The sequence below is a fragment of the Cervus canadensis genome, chromosome 30, assembly GCF_019320065.1.
Source record: "Cervus canadensis isolate Bull #8, Minnesota chromosome 30, ASM1932006v1, whole genome shotgun sequence".
Classification (NCBI taxonomy): domain Eukaryota; kingdom Metazoa; phylum Chordata; class Mammalia; order Artiodactyla; family Cervidae; genus Cervus; species Cervus canadensis.
In genome coordinates, this window is record NC_057415.1 from 31943010 (window position 1) to 31963263 (window position 20254).

Sequence of the window (20254 nt, forward strand, 5' to 3'; positions counted from 1 at the left end):
CTGACAAAGATTCTTTCCTTGACCAAACCCTAGCTAGGCTCCTCTGAGTCCTTTCTGTCTGACTGGCCCTCAGCTTTGGCCTTTGAAGACTTGAGCCAATGTGAACATGTTCTCTAAGGCAGCATCCTCAGGGACCCAAGCCCCCCTTAAAATGCCTGCCTGAGAAATTACAATGACGCCAAAAGAATTTATTTTACTATTTTGTTACAGCCAACACCTGGAGGAAAACAGGGTCCTTGTCTCCTGATCTCTGTGGGAGGATGGGTGCCTGCCTGCTAAGTCACCACAGTTGTGTCCAACTCTTTGCGACCCCATGGACCGTAGCAGGTCAGGCTTCTCTGTCCATGGGATTCTCCAGGCAAGAATACTGGAGTGGGTTGCCATGCCCTCCTCCAGGGGGATCTTCCCCATCCAGGGCTCGAACCCAAGTCTCTTATGTCTCACTGCATTGGCAAGCGGGTTCTTTACTACTGTTCCACCTGGGAAGCCCATAGCAACCTAATTTTGGTAGGTGCCAGTTAGCAGACCCAGATGGGTTTTATATGGACCAATCCTACACTTCTCCTTTCTGTAGTTTTTTCATTTTCCTGACCACTGGATCCCTACTTACCCACCTCCCTACTTCCTCATTCTCCCCCTTAAAACACTCAGTCTTTGGTGTACAAATGGAAGCTTTCAGTCCCTTATTGCAATAGTGTACTAGTGATGAAAATCTGTGCTTAGCATTTTTAACTAGTGTCCTGCTGTGTCGACCTTTTCAGGACATTCAGTATTTGAAAGTGAAAGTGAAGTTGCTCAGTCCTGTCGGACCCTTTGCGACCCCATGGACTGTAGCCCGCCAGGCTCCTCCATCTGTGGGATTCTCCAGGCAAGAATACTGGAGTGGGTTTACATTTCCTTGTATAAAGGCCATTCCCTCTTCCCTATCCCTGGAAGTGAGCACAAGAGAGAGAGAGAGGCTGGAAGTTCAGAGAGGTTTTTTTTCTTTTTAGGTTAGTATTTGCAAGAAAGGGGGCGGGGTGACACATTATTCCCCAACTGGATGATTGCTCAGCAGGGAGGCTTGCCCCGAGAGAAGGGGAGAGACCTCAGAGGGAGAAAGTCAGTATGAACCTCCGGGGGATAAGGTGTGAGGATGGTTACAGCATCTAGGTGCAGAGAATACCTCTTCTGTGTCTACGAGCCTAAGTGGGCCAGCAGAGGGCAGATGAGACCCTGGCCATGGAGGGACAAAGAGATGTGGACCTCTGATGCAATTACAGGGGCGGCTTGCAGTGGAGTTTCTCCTCTGCAGGAGCCTCTGGCGGCCACTAGCTGTCCACACCAACCTGCAGACCCCGAGTTAGGTTAGTGTAAAGGTCAAGGCAAAAGAGACCCAAACGGCACCTCAGCCAGTCACACAAAGGGCCCTCTGTGGCCGGTGTTCTACCCTAAAGCCAAAAAGGTGGGAGGGGTGTGTGAGCAAGATGACCACGCCCCTCCCTCTAATCTTAAAGGTGTAAATCAGGGCTGTGCTGGGGGTGGGGAGGTTGGTGGGATCTGAGCTGGATGGCGGTAGACTTTTACATTCGAATCGTTTCAAGTCTTAAGGACTGGGATGAAAGAGCTTTAATGATGGGGCGTGCTGCAGTCCGTGGGGTCGCGAAGGGTCAGACAGGACTGAACAACTGAACCACCACCACGGGATAAGTTAGGGAATCAGGCTGGGTGGGTTTGAGGGGAGCCTGCCCCCTAGCGGGGATAGGTTAGAGTTGACAGCTAATGTGACACATACTTCCTTCCCCACCTCCCACACTCCAGGGCCTTTTATCACCTTATTTTATTTTACAACTGGGCAATTTGCGTCTGGGAGAGTAACTGAGCTCCGGTCAGGTCTGCCAATGGTAGTGCTGATACTGGAGCCCAGATGCACCTCCGTCCAAGCCCTTGAAGATGGCAAGCACGTGAGCTGGAAGACTCAGCAGCCCTAAGCTAAGTGACTGGAGGCAGGATTTAGTCTCTAGTTTAGGAAAACCTTCTGCCAATCCTGGGGAGAACGTGGAAAAAGAAGGTTAGCTCCAGCCCTGACTGTCAGGGGAGACAAAATCAGAGTGGGTGGCCACAGCCCACAGGTCATTTGAGCCCTTTGCCACACGGGTTTGACCGCCTGTGGGTTAGGAGAAGTGGTGTGCCTATAATTGAGCAACAAAGATTGTTCTGGTCTAATGCTCCTGGCAGAAGCAGCCTTGTGGGAAAGAGTGGAAGGATTCAAAGCCAGCCTTCCTCTTGCCCCTCTCCCTTCAAGCTTTACCACGGGGAACACTTAATCCTCAACTCCTCCCCAGGCACAAGAATGACCCCATCCCAGGAGAAGGCCATGCCTCTGGGGCAAAGATGCTGTCAGCCTTGGTGGACATCAGTTGGCTCTGGCTTGAACTTGCTAACATCCGGCGATGCTTCTTGGACTCTGACCTCTTAAAGCAGACAGAGGAAGAGTGTGGACTCTAGCAAGTGGGCATTTGGAGGTTTGCAGTGAGCCGTGCAAAATCTTGTTCTATCTCTTGCCTCTGAGGTCTGAGACTCCATATCCAGGAGCCCCCTTCTCTCCTGGTCACTTCTCTTCACTGTCTCCTCCTCTACCCCACTTCTGAGTAAGGACTGGAAAAACCCTTAGAGATTTTTCAACTAAGCAAATTGGGAGTTTTCATTCTGGACCTCATTCTGGACCCTGTCTTCTCTCTACACTCTGCATAGGTGTACCTTTCCAATTCTAAGTACCTCTACATACTCATGACACTTCAGTTCTTACGTCTAGCCCAGAACCCGAGTTCCATTTAAATACTTGCCTATTTGATGTTTGTGTGTCTCTGAGCATCTCAAACTCAGTATCCTTCAATTTTAACTTATAATTTTTCTTCAGTAAATCCTGTTGATTCTATCTCCAAAATATATTTATGTCATATGTGTCTACTTTTCTTTCCTTTCTCTGCTCCCACTCATGCTTTACCTAACAGTGTCTTTCCCACTGAACTTGCCCCGGTCATTTTTTCCCCTGGCATTGCTCTTTAGCATGACCATCAGTTCATTCTCCACGAACAACCAGAGTCATCTGGTTAAACTGCAGGTCAAATCATTTTAGTCTCATTTGTAAATCCCTTAACAGCTACTTACTATACTCAGAATAATTGATTGAACCTAATATTGTGACCTTGGAGAAGGCATTGGCACCCTACTCCAGTACTCTTGCCCGGAAAATCCCATGGATGGGGGAGCCTGGTGGGCTGCCGTCTATGGGGTCGCACAGAGTCGGACACGACTGAAGTGATTTAGCAGCAGCAATATTGTGACCTAGCCCCTCTCTACCAGTGTTAGTCATTACTTTTGTTCATCCATATTTCCTTTTACTCATCCATATTTCCATTCTTTCTCTCCTTGTGGGCACATGGAATGACTGCACTTCCTTATACCCATGAAGTGGAAATATGTCTGTGTTACTTGTTTTGGACAATGAAACATAAGCAAAGTGGTTTGAGAGTTGCTTTGTGACTCTTAATGCACTTTCTTCTCCTGCTACAGTAATTAGGGAAACCAGTGTTAATAGGGTGGTGCCGTAAGATTGAAGAAGCTTGAATTATTAGGAGTACTTGTAGGAGAGCTGGGCTGGAAGTTCGCCCAAATCCACAGTGAGATGTCTATGAGTGAACAAAAATAAGCTTCTATGGTGAGATTTGGAGCTTGTTTGTTACTCAGCAAAACATATCCTATCCTGATTACTATGGTAGAAAGAGGACTGACTCGTGGGAAGCCTCTTTAAAATAAAAGCAAAGGATAAAGTTGTTTCGTTTTCAGCAAAATGTCTTGTTTTTTATTAGACTGTAAAAAATTAACAACTGACTCATTAATTATTCACAAAAGGAATCAAAATGAATCCCCAAGTTGGAGGGAGTTTCTGGGTGGTTCAAGGAGAAGGCACATACGTGTTTTTGAGAGAAAATGACACTCCTAGCTAAAAACTCTCCATGTGGGTGGGCAAGACTGAATCACCATTGGGAAAAAAGGAAGATGTGGGTAAAACTTTACAGAGAGAGAATCTAGCATGAGGAAAAGTCACCCTAGGTGTGTTTAAGTGTGTTGATTAAAGTTAACCAGGTAAGATACTTTCTTCCCCAATAACCAAGTAACAGTATTATTTCACTTTGGTTTAAAATATACCAGGAAGGATCTCAATGATTCAAATGTGGCTGAAAAGGGAGCCGTTTTTGAGGAACATATACTTTCCAAGCAGGAACGTTTCTTTGTTTTCTTCTCCGAGGCTTCTGTTAGTATATATCTTCAGTGATGGGCAATGTTTAATTTGGAGAGAGAGAGATTGAGGAAGGGAAGGACAGAGAAGTCAAATAGGAAAGAAGGAAGGAAGGGAAGGATGGAGGGAGAAGGGTAAAAGGAAATCTATAATGAGGCTGGAATGTACAGTCTCAGTGAGAGGGGAGAGATGACCAACTCTTCCTAAAGACCCTTCAACACACAGAACAGTAGGTAGCATCGTTTTGACCCTTTTTACCCAGGGTGACTATACTCTGCGAGGCGGGGGCAGAAATGCTGTGGTCACTATGAATGAAGGGAGTGACTTAGTGTGCTGGCCTCCAGGCATAGCAACCAGAAGGAGGCAGTTCTCAGAGCTCCTCTTCTCCAGAACATGTGAGAAAGTCCCAGAAGTTACTGAAAACATGGTTGCCCATGCTGTTGACTCCAGGGCACTGCTGAGGCTTCCACCCACTAGGGTCTCTGTTTTATGTTTCAGAATTCTCTAGATCCAGGGACTGAGCCAATGTCCACAGCACTGTCGCCTTATGTGAGCAGAATGGGGCTGTGTTGATGGAACAGCACTCGTTCCCCCTGAGCTGTGAGCAGTCTGGTCTGGGCAGTCTTTCTTTTTTTTTGAGGCACAAGACCCTGGGCCCGCTGTGAAGTTCGTTTCCCACAGTCTGACCTACAATGATGTCATTCAGCTCTGCTCACAGCTCCAGGCCTTAGTTGTGTCTCTGCCTCCCAGGTTCCTTGATGAGGCCATACATGGCCTCACAGTTGAGACCTCTGAGTAGAGAGCTTCAGGCTGGACCATATAAGCCCAAGTTCCGGGCGGCCTGGGAGATCCTGGGAGTTTTCCTCTGGGGAAATGGATAGTGAACTGGTTTTCCAGTCCGGTGTGACCTTTTTATGGCAGTAGGGCCCTGAGTGCCCACGTGGAAGCCAGATCCCACCGCCTTTGTCTGTGACTTGTCTGCTTGGCACTCAGGCTGGGCTGGTCCTGGGCTGGTGGTTTCTTGCTGAGTCATCTGCGTGTCTTCAAACAAGCCTGGGAGCCTTTGCCCAGACCCCGTGAACTTGTCCTTGTGCTTTACGTGAAGACTGGTTCCTGGGTGGAAGGTTTGGACCAGGCGGTGCATCTCTAGGTGCGTGTGCCAGGGAGACTCGGGGGTCTGGAGACAGCCCCTGTCATCCTCCTCCAGCGTCTCCTCTGCCTCAGGAGCTGCCTCTTCTGGGGTCAAGGAATGCCTTCTCTCCATGTTAATCCAAACAGCACTGACCATGGACTCGGCTGGGGTGGGCAGGTTCCCTCCTGAGAAAGCAAGGCACCAACAGGGTCACCGCTGGAAGGGGCAGGGGCAGCCCTTGTTTGTGGGGTTCTCAGAGCTTTGAAGCTGAGAAAGGCCATGCCCAGTACATCAAGGAGGCCAGATACCCAGTGCCCTGCACTCTCTCTTAACACACACCCATTCACGAACAGTATTCATTCATTCCATTATTAAGTGCTTATAGCGTGCCAGGCATTATTTATTTGAGGTCTTGAGACAAAATATACCCCTTCATGATATGGTCTAGTGAAGTAGAAAGTGAAAGTGTTAGTTGCAGAGTCGTGTCTGACTCTTTGTGACCCCATGGACCGTAGCCCACCAGGCTCCTCTGTGTTGGGATTTCCCAGGCAAAAATACTGAAGTGGGTTGCCATTCCCTTCTCCAGGGGATCTTCCCAACCCAGGGATTGAACCCTTTCACTTTCTACTCCACTAGACCACATCATACGGAGAAGGCAATGGCACCCCACTCCAGTACTCTTGCCTGGAAAGTCCCATGGACGGAGGAGCCTGGTGGGCTGCAGTCCATGGGGTCTCTAAGAGTCAGACACGACTGAGCGACTTCACTTTCACTTTTCACTTTCATGCATTGGAGAAGGAAATGGCAACCCACTCCAGTGTTCTTGCCTGGAGAATCCCAGGGACGGGGGAGCCTGGTGGGCTGCTGTCTATAGGGTCACAAAGAGTCGGACACGACTGAAGTGACTTAGCAGCAGCAGACCACATCATAACGGGGTAGTTTTTGTCTCAGTGTTCATTACTGTATTCCCAAGTCCTGGAATAAACAATGAAATAGAAAAGGAATAAGCAAACAAACATGGTAATAACAATTCCAATGGTAAGCAGTGCTGTGGAAAAAAATTCAAGAATGAGAGAGTTTAATAATAGACTTCAGTCTTTGCAGTGAGGGAGTGAGTCCTAGGGAGAGCTGGGAAACTCACATTTGAGGCAGAGAGGAACCAGGAGCAAGGGCACACACATGTCCACCCACAGGTGTGATTCATGTACTCTGGACATTGGAAAGGGGTTATTCTTTTGTGTTATGGGATTCTAATGATGGGTTTAGCATCCAAGGCAGAGGAGGAGGGGCTGTGTTTGAAGCAGCTCCTTTCGGAGGACTGGTCTTTATCTTTTATCTCATGGCCACTGTCTTGGAAACACGTTGGTAGCACCGTCTGCTTTCCTGCCCTGGCTTCAGGGATGAGTAGGTGGGCTGATGCCTCTGTTCCTTCTCAGGGGCATCTTTTTACCATCTTGTGGAACATGGTAGTTTCTGGTCAACTCTTGGTGGTGGTGAGGGTTGGAGGGATGACTGAATGTCATTTTCCTACAGAAAGGAGGCCTGTGACAAGCCTGGAATTGCCTCTGAAATGTTGGCAGAGCTCCCTTGAGCATTCTGATATCTGTCACTGCGGAAGGTCCTGTAGGTAACAACGTCCACAGTGGGAGTAGAGAGATGGTGTTGAAGGAGTAAAGCTGGGAGGAGCCCTTGAACTCCAGTGCTAGGAATCCAAAACACCTGCCATTTCTAGAACCTGCGTACATTCCATAATGTTAAGAGGAAAGCTAATTCCAGAGCCTTCCTTCCATTAATAAGCTCCCAGAATACCTGCCCCTCCGGATACAACTCTGTGTCTTGAGGTGCTGAAATCTAGTTTTAGAGGGAGCCAGTCTTAACGACCACTCTGTCCTCCTGGGTCTCAGATGTGCTGGACACAGAAGATCCCTGTCTTCTAAATTCCCTCTACTTGCTTGGCTTCATGGCATTAACATCTCCTGGTTTTCTCCTCCATTTAAGAAAAATGAATTGTGGCAAGGCCCATGCAACATAAAATTTACCACCTTTAGCCATTTTGAAGTGTACAGTTCAATAGTGTTAAGTCCAGTCACGTGGTTGTACAACTGATCTCAAGAACTTTTTCATCTTTCCAGACTGACACTATACCCATTAAACAACAATTCTTCATCTCTTCCACCCCCACCCTGGCAACCTTCTACTTAACTGTCTCTGAGTTTGACCACTCCATGTACCTCATTTGAATAGATGATTACTCATGATCTACTGACTTTTTATGACTGGCTTATTTTGCCTAGCGTAATGTCCTCAAGATTCATCTGGGTTCATCCAAGATCCCGCATGTGTGAATTTCCTTCCTTTTTCAGGCTGTTGTTCATCTGCTAACATTTTGACTGCTGTCTTCTCTGACTTTTCTTCTTCTGCTTGTGCCTTCAATACTTTAGCGTTCTGTACCTCTAATTGTCCTCCCAGCCTCTTAACAGTTTATGCATTGGTCCCCCCACAATTTTATCCATGCCTGTGACTTCAACAATTTGTTGATGACCCCAAACCTATATCTCCAGCCCAAATTACTCTCCTGAGATGCAGGCTGGTTGGAAGTTTTACAGATAATTCCCTCAAATGCAGTGTGTTTAAAAAATGTTATTTGGGTCGTGCTGGGTCCTTGTTGTGGCACATGGAATCTTTAGCTGTAGCATGCAGAATTTTTAGTTATGGCATGTAGGCTGTATTTCCCTGATGAGGGATTGAACCCAGGCTTCTGGTGTTAGGAGGCATAGCCACTGGACCACCAGGGAAGTCCTCAAATGTAGCATATTCACAAATTTATCTCTCCCTATCAGAAATATTTTCTCCTATATTCCCTATCTCACTGGGTGGTATCACCATCCACCTTATTGCTAATGTGCAGGCAGAATTGTTTTCTTGCCCCTACCATCATTTTTTCATTTCATTTTTATAATCTGAAAGTGAACATGTTAGTTGCTCAGACTCTCTACTGTTTGAGCCCCCAGGGAATCTGCCTGCGATGCGGGGGACTCTGTTTCAATCCCTGGGTCAGAAGACCCCCTGGAGAAGGGAATGGCAGCCCACTCCAGGACTGTTGACTGAAGAATTCCATGGGCAGAGGAGCCTGGCAGGCTGCAGTCCATGGAATTGCAGAGTCGGACACGACTGTGAAGCTCACACGTTCACAGTTTGTAATCGGACTCTGGTTTCTCCCTGGGGAACACCTTACTCCTCACACCCAGTCCAAGTTCTTCAAGTATCCTTCCAACTCAGTCTCGTGTGACCTATGACCTGGTCCTTAGCCGATCAGCACAGAAAGTCCCAAGGAGCTTTATCCATAGTCATTTATTTCGTTCCCACCATGATCTTATACTCTGGGGACTATAGTTATTCCTGGTTGACAGATGAGGAAACTGAGTCACAGAGGAATTTATAGGATTTGTTCAAAGCCGCACGGAGCAAGTCGGCGGCAAAGCTGAGGCTCAGGCTGTCCTCCAGAGACCAAGTACGGGGGCGTCCCATCAGACAGCTCACTGTTTCTCAGTTAGAGCGGGAATGTGAACTCGCAGACCGCTGTGAAAGATGAACCCCGAAAGGTCCTGACCGAGCCTGCGGGTCAGAAACCATCCCTGGGGAAGCAGTGACCGAGCACTACCCCTTGCCTTAGCCCGTCGTAACTCGTGACATGTAACTCATCACATGGTGATGATGGAGGCAGGAGCTCTGAGTTACAGGATGCAGGAGAAAGGGCCAGCAGGGAAGGTTGGGGCAGGGGTGGTAAACCTATGCGCTGTGCTGAGTTTGTGATGTCTTTGGGACATGCGCATCACATAGTTTTGTGAGTCTGAATCACAGGTGTGTTAAACCTGCTTTCACTTGATATGGGTTAAATGAATGAATGTTGAGTGGCTGAATGAATAAACACCCTTGAGGATGGGAAAGCTTTAGGGAACTATCAGCTCTGCCCTGCAGAGATGGGGGTGCTGTTTGGCTGTGCCAGGTCAGTGCAGACAGATCCCGCTGGTTGGCCCAAGTCGCGCGAGAGGGGCGCTTTTAGCCTGTGGCAACACACTTCCTGTCACTTCCCAGGCAGTGAGGTCCCTCTGGCCCCTGATTCCCTCCCAGCCCAGCCTGGGTGTGTTCCCAGGGAGTGTGAACGATGAAAACAACCACAGAAATTCCCTGGGCACAGACTATACTTTTCAGAGGGTCTTCCTACTTTTCTTGACTTGTTCCTCTGGGTTTAGAGGATGAGGGGCTGAGATTTGAGTCTTGTGCTCCTAACTTCCTCCTGGAATAAAGTTGAGTTCCTAATGGAAGGGAGGCTTCTCCCCTGAAGGAGGGGCTTCTATATCTCAAGGCTTCTCCGGCTGGTGGGTGAGCCTGGGTGCCTCCTGGGTCCCTGAGCCGTCTTTCCTCTGGCCGGCGCCCAAGCTGTTGGAAATATCACGTGTTCTGTCTCCAGAGCCCATTTCCCTGGTTTGCAGGAGGTGCTCGAGTGAGACCCAGCTAGGAAGCACAGCTCCCATCTCTCCACGTGGCCTAGCGGGAGGGCCAAGCCCGGCTCACCAGGCAGACCAGTTCAGCAAGATCAGAATCTAAGAGCAGAGTCCAGGAATGGTGGCATGCTGCCTGCCAGCCCCCTGCGGGAGCCCCCTGGCTCAGCTGGCACCCACACCAGCCCCTCTGTTCTGACCCTGCCTCCCTGCTTTTGTCCACCGGGAGGGCCCGCAGAGGCCTGGCCCTGCGCTGCCCACAGCTTTGCCACCCGTTCTGCCCACAGCCAGGTCCTCCCTGCCTCTGCCCCCAGCAGCTGCCCAGCCCTACCTTTCGGGAGCACCACGACGTGGGCCTGGGCCCTCTGCTTCCGTCTCAGGCCTTCATACTGGGCTCGCAGGAGCTGGATGTTAAGCAGGGGCCCTTTCGGGGGGGCCCGAGGCCCGGAGCCCTGGGCCATGTAGCAAGACCCCAGCTGCCAGAAGTGGGGCAGGGCGGGGCACGGGCAGGGCCACCCCTTCATCCGGATCCGGGAGGACAGCAAACACGGATGGGCGGGGCCCAGGGGGTGGTGGGGCTCGGAAGTGAGGAGGAAGGTAGCCAGATCCCGTGGAGAACCAGGTAGGGGAGAGAGAAATGGAGGAGGGGAGATGCGCTGGAAAGGGGCGGTAAGGAGAAGGGAAAAGTCTGGGGTGGGGCTCCAAGAGGGAAATTGAGGGAGAGGGAAGGAGGGGGTCCAAAGAGGGGATATAGAATGGAGGAAGAAGGTGACAGCAGATGGATGGGGGAGAAGCGTGAGGACTGGAGGGCAGGGAGTGAATAAAAGTGAGGAACTGAGGAGCTGGGGAAAGAGCGAAAGACAAGCCCAGCTGCTCAGATCCTTTTAGGGTCCAAGGGATGTCCTACTCCAGGTCTTTCACTGCTTGATCCTAAAGTGCAGAATCCAGGAGCTACCGTGACGCCTCCTGTTTCCTGGCAGAGCTGGAGCTAGTGCTGTGGAGGCCAAGTGCCCAACTTGGCTCACGCTTCTCGGACTGGACCGCGGATGCTTGTCAGCAAACCTGCCAGTTTGGTTGGTAGTTGGTGAAGGAGCTGGTGCCCAGGGGATATGCACCGGCACTGGGCAGAGGGAGACCGACCCACCAGCAAAGGTACCCTGAGACCTCCACTCACCCCCACGGTATGCAACTCAGGAGAAAGCCCAGCCCCAGCGAGCCGTGGCCTCCAGCCAGCCCCACCCCTTTGACATTCAGTGTAGCCTCTGTGGTCTCAGCATTTCCCAACCAGCCAGGTTGGTGTTTGTTTTACCCACAACTGGGTGCACCCTCCCCCTCTGCTTGGCAGCCCCGCCATGCCTACATCCGGTTTGAATCCTAAACTCTGTCTCTCTCTCTCACACACATCAGCTTCGATCTACCCTGGGCTCCATTTGGCTGATTAGCTTTCTATATTCTCCTAACATAGTTACCCAAAGTATCTGCAGAGGCAGTGGAAACAGTCACAGCTGAATTTAGAGACATTTTGGAAAGCAGTGGGATGGTATTTAGCCATAGGACATTGGACAAGAGATGGAACGTAAATCTTTGTTAAGTGGTATATGCCATATGGGCTTCCCAGATGGTGCTAGTGGTAAAGAACCCGCCTGCCAGTGCAGGAGACATAAGAGATGCAGATTCAAGCCCTGAGTTGGGAAGATCCCCTTGAGAAGGGAATGGCAGCCCACTCCAGCATTCTTGCCTGGAGAATTCCATGGACAGAGAAGCCTGGCGGGCTACAGTCCATGGGGTTGCAACGAGTCGGACAGGACTGAGGGTACGCACGCAGCACACATATGCCATCTGCACATAGGCTTTGTTGGGTAGTATGTGCTGCTTTGACAAGGTACCACACATGGGTTGGCTTCAACAGCAATCATTCATTGTCCCACAGGTCTGAAGGCCACAAGTCCAAGATCAAGGTGTCAGCAAGGTTGGTTCCTTCGGGGATCTAAGAGGGAATCTGTTCCAGGCCTCTCATTTTGCTTCTGGTGGTGTGCTGGCAACCGTGGGCATTTCCTGGCTTGTAAAAGCATCACTTGATCTTTGCCTTTGTATTCACATGATGTTCTTGTATGTGTGTCTCTGAATCCAACTCACCCTTTGTATAAGGACATGAGTCCTATTGGATTAGGACCCCATGCTAATGACCTCATCTTAAGTCAATGTTTCTATCTGCCATGATCCAGTTTCCAAATAAGGTCACATTCTGAGGTACTAGAGTTAGGACTTCAACATTTGGATTTGGGGGGACACACTTTAACTGCTACTGGGTAGAGAAGTGGTAGACCCGTCATAGAGATGGCACAGGAGAGGAGCAGATTGGAGTGATGGAGAGGAGGAGGGACTTGTTTTAGATGTGATGTTTGAAGTCATTGCGTCGTCAGGTGGGAGCTGGAAGCTTGGTAGGGAGGTGCAGATGTCATCATTTGTGAAAAAGACACAGTTCATTATCAGAAAAGTTTTATCATTAGACAGTCATGCATACAGGGAATTGAGAGATGGTCCAAAGTTGCTCTCTTGTCCCTTTTCAGTCCCCGTTAGCTTGTTCAAGTTCATGTTTGATGGTAGAAGAGAGGTCTCTCCTGTGCGCTTCTGCCTTCTTGTCCCAGTGTCTAACTTCTTTCTCTTGGCTTCTGTTCTGTCGTTATGTTCTAGCTATTGAGAGAGGGGGATGAACGGTCTAGGCTAGTGGAGCTTCTACAAGATTACTTCTTAACATAATTTCTGTGCTACTGTTTTGTTTAAATGGTCTCACTGTCTTTCCCCCACCTCCTCAAGACCTCCACAATTATCCTGGCTTGGGTTGGGGAGGGCTCCTCTCCCAGTAGGAGAGTATATACTCCAGGAGGAGGGTTATGAAGGTGAAAATGTTCACCCTGCCTCCTAAGAATGGAAGTCTTCAGCGCATATCTGGCAGCTGAAGTCTTAGAATTGAATGAAATATCCAATTTAGGAGGCTATTTCAAGATACCAAGCTCTGGGAAGACCAATATTTAAGGGACAGGTAGAAGTAAGAAGGTAATGTTGAAAAACATAAAAAGGAAAATCAAAACGATAGGAGAAAAAGCAGTAAAGAGGGGCATCCCAGACTGCCAGGAGGGAAAGAAATGTCACCAAAGAGCCAGGTTGGCCAAAACTGGGGAGACAGAATCTCCTGATCTCCCTTCCTGCCCTATAGAATAGCATCTGAGAGATATATGCAGAAGACTGGTTCTCAGTCTGGTTACACAATAAAATCACCTTGGAAGGTTTTTGGTTTTTTAAAATATTTATTTGTTTAGCTGTGCTTATTTATTTGTTTCTTAGTTGTGACATGAGGGATCCTCAATCTTTCTTTTGGCATGTGGGATCTAGTTCCCAGATCAGGGATTGAACCCCCGGCCCCCTGCCTTGGGAGTATGGAGTCTTAGCCACTGGACCACCAGGGAAGTCCCAAAACCGCCTTGGGAGTGTTTTTTTGTTTTTTCAGTATTCATTTATTTATTTGGCGGCATTGGGTCTTTCATTGCGGCACACAGACTCTATAGTTGAGGCATGCAGCCTCTAGAGTGCACGGGCTTGGTAGTTACAGTGTGCAGGCCTAGTTTCTGTATGGAATGTGAGACCTTAGTTCCCCAACCAGGGACTGAACCCAAATCCTCAGCATTGCAAAGAGGATTCTTAACCACTGGACTACCAGGGAAGTCCCCCACCCTGGGAGTTTTTAAAAAAACACCCATGCTGGAGCGCCTCCCCTAAATATTCTGATTCACCTAGTCTGGGGTGGTGTCTGGATATTGGTGTGTGTCTAAAATTCTCCACTGCTCTGGAGAGTTAACTGCCCAGATTCTTGAGTCTCTGGGTTACTGGTTGAGAGACAGTGGTGGGAAATAGCCCAAGCTTCTTCATTCCTTTTTTTTATCAGGGAGCCTTTCTAGCAGCGGCTTCCCTGGTGGCTCAGATGGTAAAGAATCTGCCCACAATGGAGGAGACGCAAGAGACTCGGGTTCGATCCCTGGGTCAGGAAGATCCCCTGGAGAAGGAAATGGCACTTTTCCTTCTCAAGGAATGGAATCCACTTCAGGATTCTTGCCTGGAGAATTCCATGGACAGAGGAGCCTGGTGCGTTACCATCCATAGAGTCGCAGAGTCAGACATGACTGAGCAGCCAGTACTTTCCCTTTCTCTACTCGCAGCTGAAGATCATACGGGCCCCTCCATTCTAGTCCAGTTGCATCTGCCATAAAATTGGACTCAATTTCTACTACATTGACATCTGTCAGTCTTCATCTTTTAATAGTAATTGTTATCCTTTTCTCTGGTTGAATCTTTGTAGGTATTCCAATGGGAATTAGGAGAGGCTACCAGCTGCTGGCTGCTTGCCTGTTAGAAGCTTAAATTCTTTCTTTAATTCATATGATTCCTCTCTCTCTTTTAATACCCAAATCTTTCATCTATTTGGAATTGATTTTAGTATTAGAGTTTTAGATAAAGCATGAATCTAGCTATTTTTTCCTCCAGATAATTGCCCTGTTGCAGAGTACCACTTATTGAATAAGCTTCCCTTTCCCTATGATTTGCAATAACAGTAATAATAGTGTAAGAGAAAAAAATTGGCAATGGTATCCCATCCCAGAGAGTCCTCTGGAATAAATAAAAAATATGATTGAGCTGTAGCCCTTCTTGAAAAATGATGACAGCTACCACTAGAAGGACATGATTTATTATTTGGGTGGACTCACCAGTGGAGCAAGAAAAAAGCTTGGTTAGAGTTCAAGACACCAGAGAGGGATGAGATGCCCTGTTGTTTGAAAAAAATATTTTCCTTTTTCCATATGGCTTAAACTGTACTGAAGCTGAAAATGAAAGTCCATGTTGAGAGATAAGCATGTTTGTAATCTAACAGGGTCACTGATGAAAGGAACTGCTTTCCCTGGAGCTCTCAGGAAAGCTTATAGTAAAGGAAATGAGACCTAGAGGATCCAAGTCCACTCCAGTTCAAAGGGCCCAGTTCTTCTATAAGACGTGGGTGACAAAGGTGTCACTTATCACTAGAATACTATTCCAGAGGCACTATAAAGGTCAGCCAAGGGTGGGTGGAGATTCAGAGACTGTGGTTTGTGAGCCAAAGGCCAGGAGAGCCAGGTATGTGTAGGGGTGGGTGGTCAACAGGAGTGGATTCCATCTTGGTGCTAGGACTTGTTTTGAGTCCTTTCTGCTAGAGACTCTACGAAAAGCTTATGATACCCTGATCTTTAGTTTTTCCTCTTCTCTGTACTAATTTCACTCTAAAATTATCCCACCCCACAGCTTGGTGATGTAGCCTTAGACCAAAAGAACAAGATGGTGATGGATGGGATCTTCCCTGGGTGTCTTCTTGCTGGCTCCAGTGAGAAGGAGGCTCAGCCTGATAGCTTATGGTGAACGATGGATTCATGATCTCCAAAGAAGCAGCTTTAGCTTCGGGACCAGGACCAGACTTGATCCCTCAAGAGATTTTGTGTAGCAGAATTTTATTAAAGTATTAAAAGGGACAGGGAAAGCTTCTGACACAGATATCAGAAGGGGGACAGAGAGTACCCTCTCACTAGTCTTAGCAAGGGAGCTATATACTTTTTAAATTGGTTATTACAGTAAATCAACAGACTGTCTTAAGGTTGTAAAGGTCTTACTAGACGGCCTCCCACAATTTACACTTAAGATGACAGGATTAGAACTAACAATAGAAAGATCTTACCAGATCCACTCCCTGTCTGACTCTTTTTGACCCCATGGACTGTGCATGGAATTCTCCAGGCCAGAACACTGGAGTGGGTAGCCTTTCCCTTTTCCAGGGGATCTTCCCAACCCAGGGATTGAACCCAGGTCTCCTGCAATGCAGGCGGAATCTTCACCCGCTGAGCCACAAGGGAAGCCCACTCCCATATTATACATTTTAAGGTAACAGGATTAGTCAGAAGGTTCTCAAGAAAGAGAAACAAGTCCTCAAGCAGGATACATTGTTGTTATATAATCTTTAGTACAGAGTTTAAGCTGAGTTGTTTTGTTGTGTAATCATCAGCTCCGGGCTTAAAGAAAAAAATGTTTTATGTGACTAAGACTAAGGAATGTAAAAAAAAAAAAAAAAAAAAGTCCTTTTCTCCTCCATGAGAACTCCAGACTTCCTGTCCCCTCCTTGAGAGCCCCAGACCCCTCTCTCCTCCTCGGGGACCCTGGACTTCTTATCAACCTACCTAGAAATTGACTCTCTCAAGCCTATCTAGTGGACTGTGACTTGGGGTTCCATGTGGACAGGCGGGAAACCTGGTGAGATGGGAAAGGAATCAGGATGTCAAAGAGTGCTCCAGGGCAGCTGGTGGTCATTTAGTCGCTAAGCCATGTCTGACTCTGCAACTGCAGGGACTGTAGCCCACCAGGCTCCTCTGTCCATGGGATTCTCCAGGCAAGAATACTGGAGTGGGTTGGCATGCCCACCTCCAGGGGATTTTCCTGGCTCAGGATAGAACCTGGCTCTCCTGCACTGGAGGTGGTTTCTTTACTGACTGAGCTGCCAGGGAAGCCGTCTCCAGGGCAGACAGACTCTTAAGTTCGAGGTTCTCAGCTTTATGGAATGAGAGAGATTCCTCTCTGAAAAAGGAGAGTGTGTATCAGACCAATGAAAACAGTGGCTTAATTCATTGAGTCCAGACGACTGTGGGCCAGATATGTGCTAATCACGCCATTTACATAATCAGTTTTTTCTTATGGTAAAATATACATAACTTGAAATTCACCATTTGAACCATTTTAAGGATACAATTCAGTAGCATTAAGGAGGTTCACAAAGTTGTATAGCCATCACGATTATCCGTTTTCAGGAGTCTTCATCAAACAGAAACTCTGTACCCATTAAGCAATAACCCTTCATTCCTTTCCCCCCACCCTCATCCCCTGTCCCTGGCAACCTCTATCCTGCTTTGTCTCTATGAATGTGCCTACTTTAGGTACTTCATAGAAGAGGAAGCATACATTATTTTTTCCCTTTGTGTCTGGATTGTTTCTTTTAGCATGGTGTTTTTAAGGTTCTTCTATATTGGAGTCTGTATCAGTACTTCATTCCTTTTATGGCTGAATGATACTCTTTTATGAATATAGTACATTTTGTTTATCCATTTGTCCTTTGATAGACATTTGGCTTGTTCGCATATTTTTTCTATTGTGAATAATACTTCCGTGAAAATGGGTACACAAGTATTTGAATCCTTTCTTCCAGTTCTTTTGGATATGTATCTTGGAGCAGAATTGCTAGATCGTATGGTAAATCTTTGTTTAACTTTTTGAGGAATGTGTTTGGAATCAGACTTAATCCCTCTTGAGAACGCTGTGAGATACAACGTCACCACCCTTTCTGCTTCACCTTTTGTATTGAATTCATCTCCAGCCCAGGTAGTCTTCCCTGAAATCTATCCCAAACCTGTACACTTGCCTGAACCTCCACAGCCACGATCTGGGTCTCACTTTTCCTCATTTCTTTCTCCAGGACCACTCAACAGCCTTGTAACTGGTTCGCTGCTTCTATATACCATGCTCTCACATCCATTCTCTTCTCAGCAATCAGTGTGTCCTCTTGAAGTCACAAGGCAAATTGCCTTATGTCTTCCCCCTAGTTAAAATTGATCCATAGTTTCCCAGCAGCCTCAGACTCACATTCAAGTCTCTCTCACAGCCTGTGAGGTCATGCATATCCTGGGTCTGTCTTACCACACATCTCTTGGTTGACTTTCCTCTTGCTTTCTACATTCTAGACCATATTTCCTACAAATATATTATACAGACGTGCCTGAGATGGAGACCTACAGACCCCAGGGCAGGTGCTTCCAGTCACCAGCAGCTCATCCATCTAATCCCATGGCCCATTCAAAAAGTAACATTTTCTAGGTGGGCCACAGTGTGAACAAGGGGAGAAAGTTCTGCCATGCTATCCCTCTCTCATTTTCTTGAATGCCGCTGATGTCTTTTCCTCCTTGGAGCTTTGCTGTGCACATTCTCTCTGTCTTCTAAAATACTCATCTATTTACCCTCATCTCCAGCCCCATGTCATGGCATCCCCACCCTTTGCAGTGCTCGCTTCTTTCCTAGCTGACTTACAATCAGCTTCAGTTTTCAGCTTCAGAGTTAGGAGCATAGACTCTGGAGCCACTATGTGGATTTGTAGCTTGTCTTCCCAACTCTTAGCAGGATGCCTTGCAGCCAGCTTCTTCTTTGTGTTTACAGATAGAGCAGTTCCCAAAGAGAGGGAGGCAGTATGAGCTAAGTAAACAACCAAAACAAACTTTACCTAGCGTTACCTCCCATGAGCTAGGCTTTGTGGTGATATTCCACCTGGGTTCATTTAATCTGCACAGTAATTATATGCAGTTAGGTGCCATATTATGATCATCTGTATTTCCATGTTCCAGATGGGAAACTTGAGGCTTGGTGAGGATAAGCAACTTCCTGATACATGGCTTAGCCAAGATCAAGACTTTCCAATTGTAGATGCTCAAAGCCCAGAGCATCATTGCCCTATTTCAGTTATGTACAGAGTGTTTACTGTAACGTTGTTTGCCTGGGGACAGTGAAGCCTCACCCTCCAGTGTTGGTCAGGATCCTATTGTAGTCAACAGACCCCACTCTTGCTAAGTTAAGCAGAAGGAGATTTCACATACGGACGTAGGTGCTTAGAAAAGCAGAAAGAGCCATTTTAGCCCACCAAATCACTCTATCCTTGTAACAGATTGTATTTTACAAGGAAGGCATAAAGAATAGCTCCCATCCTACATGCTCGTTTGCAACCGAGCTTGCCACTCCGTCACCAAGAGATGGAGACTGCATCTTCATCCTTGTGAACGTGCGTTGGTTGTGTGACATCATTTGACCAACAGAGAGTAGTGGAAGTAATGCTGTGCCTGTTGTTGTCATAGTCCTTAGTTTCTGGTGACTTTGGCTTCCTGCTTTTTTGAAATGTTGCTCCTGGGCTGCTCCTTCTCTGAGCCCAAAGGCTATGCTGTGAGCAGCCTGAGTGACGTGGAAAAGCCGCAAAAGCATCATGGAGGTGCTTCAGTCAACATTGCTGGATGAACTACCAGCCCATAGCCAGTATCAACTGTCAACCATGTGAGTGAGCCCCCTGGACATCCAGCCCAGTTGAGCCTTCAGATATCTGCATCCCAGCCAACATCTAAATATAATTTCATAAGAGACCTCAAGGGAGAATTGCTTACCTGAGTCCAGTAAATCCATGAGAAATAATAATAAGCAGTTGTTTTAATTCAGTAAGTCTGGAGATGGTTCATTACACAGCAATAGATAACCCAAACAATCCTGACTCTGAATATGTTGTTATTGCTGCTCAAACTACTGAATTGGGAAACTATCTGCTAAATTAGGAAGCTGCCAGGACAACTTCTAGACTTCAGGTCACACCATCTCTTCCATGAACCACACTTACAAATGGACACATGCATTCTGCCTCTGTGCCAATAAAAATTCTTGAAAGTGCATCTGATTGGTGGAACCCAAAGCATCTGTACTAGGTGAAGAGCATCCTAGCTGCAAGGAAGCCTGGGAAATATAGTTGTTTTAAAGCTTCCTAGGGTTTGTTAACCTAACGGAGGACTGAACTGGATGTTGAGAAAAGCAATCCACAGTATGAGCCACCCATCCTAATTTCTCAATGACTTTTTCAAGACTCAAGAAATGAAAAAGAATGCTTTTTAAATGTATGCTGCATAATTCAAGCTGTCTTTTCAACCAAAACATCTTTTGCGTTCATTACCCCATAGCCCACTGGGGCACAGTTAGTTCATCACACTAAATTATTACAGTTTTCAAAGAAATCTTATCAGTATCTGAATATTTATATTCTTCTGGGAGTTTTATGATCTTTGCTATGTTTTTAGCAAATACAAAAAGCAATTGAAACAAATGATAGAGCTTTGATGCTTGGTTGTATTTTAACCAAAAGAATGTAGATGTCTTGGTAGGGTGCGTGGTACAGACAATTGAATATTTTACAGTCTTGAAACAACAGAGAAAATTTCTTTATTTATTGGAGTCTTGTTGCTTTACAATGTTGGATTCGTTTCTGCTCTACAGCAAAGTGAATTAGTCACACATATGCATATATCCCCTCTTCCTTGGATTTCCTTCCCATTTAGGGCAAATTAAAACTTATTTTCAACATGTACTTTTTATGGAGGTAAAACTCATATAACATAAATCTCACATTTTTAACTTTTTAAAAGTGAACAGTTTAGGGGTTTAGCAGCAGCAGTACATTCACAGTGTTGTAATTTGTTG

At 47.0% G+C, this 20254-nt stretch overlaps 1 protein-coding gene across 1 annotated transcript; it reads right to left on the reverse strand.

Moving 5' to 3' along the window:
- Window positions 1–3816: 3816 nt before the first annotated feature.
- On the reverse strand, window positions 3817–10895 carry C30H9orf152 (chromosome 30 C9orf152 homolog). Its single transcript, XM_043453581.1, has 2 exons — window positions 10248–10895; window positions 3817–5599 (listed from the first exon to the last, which is right to left on the reverse strand). The coding sequence occupies exons 1-2, from the start codon at window positions 10438–10440 to the stop codon at window positions 5088–5090; spliced, it is 705 nt and encodes a 234-aa protein (XP_043309516.1). The 5' UTR covers window positions 10441–10895; the 3' UTR covers window positions 3817–5087.
- Window positions 10896–20254: the final 9359 nt, after the last annotated feature.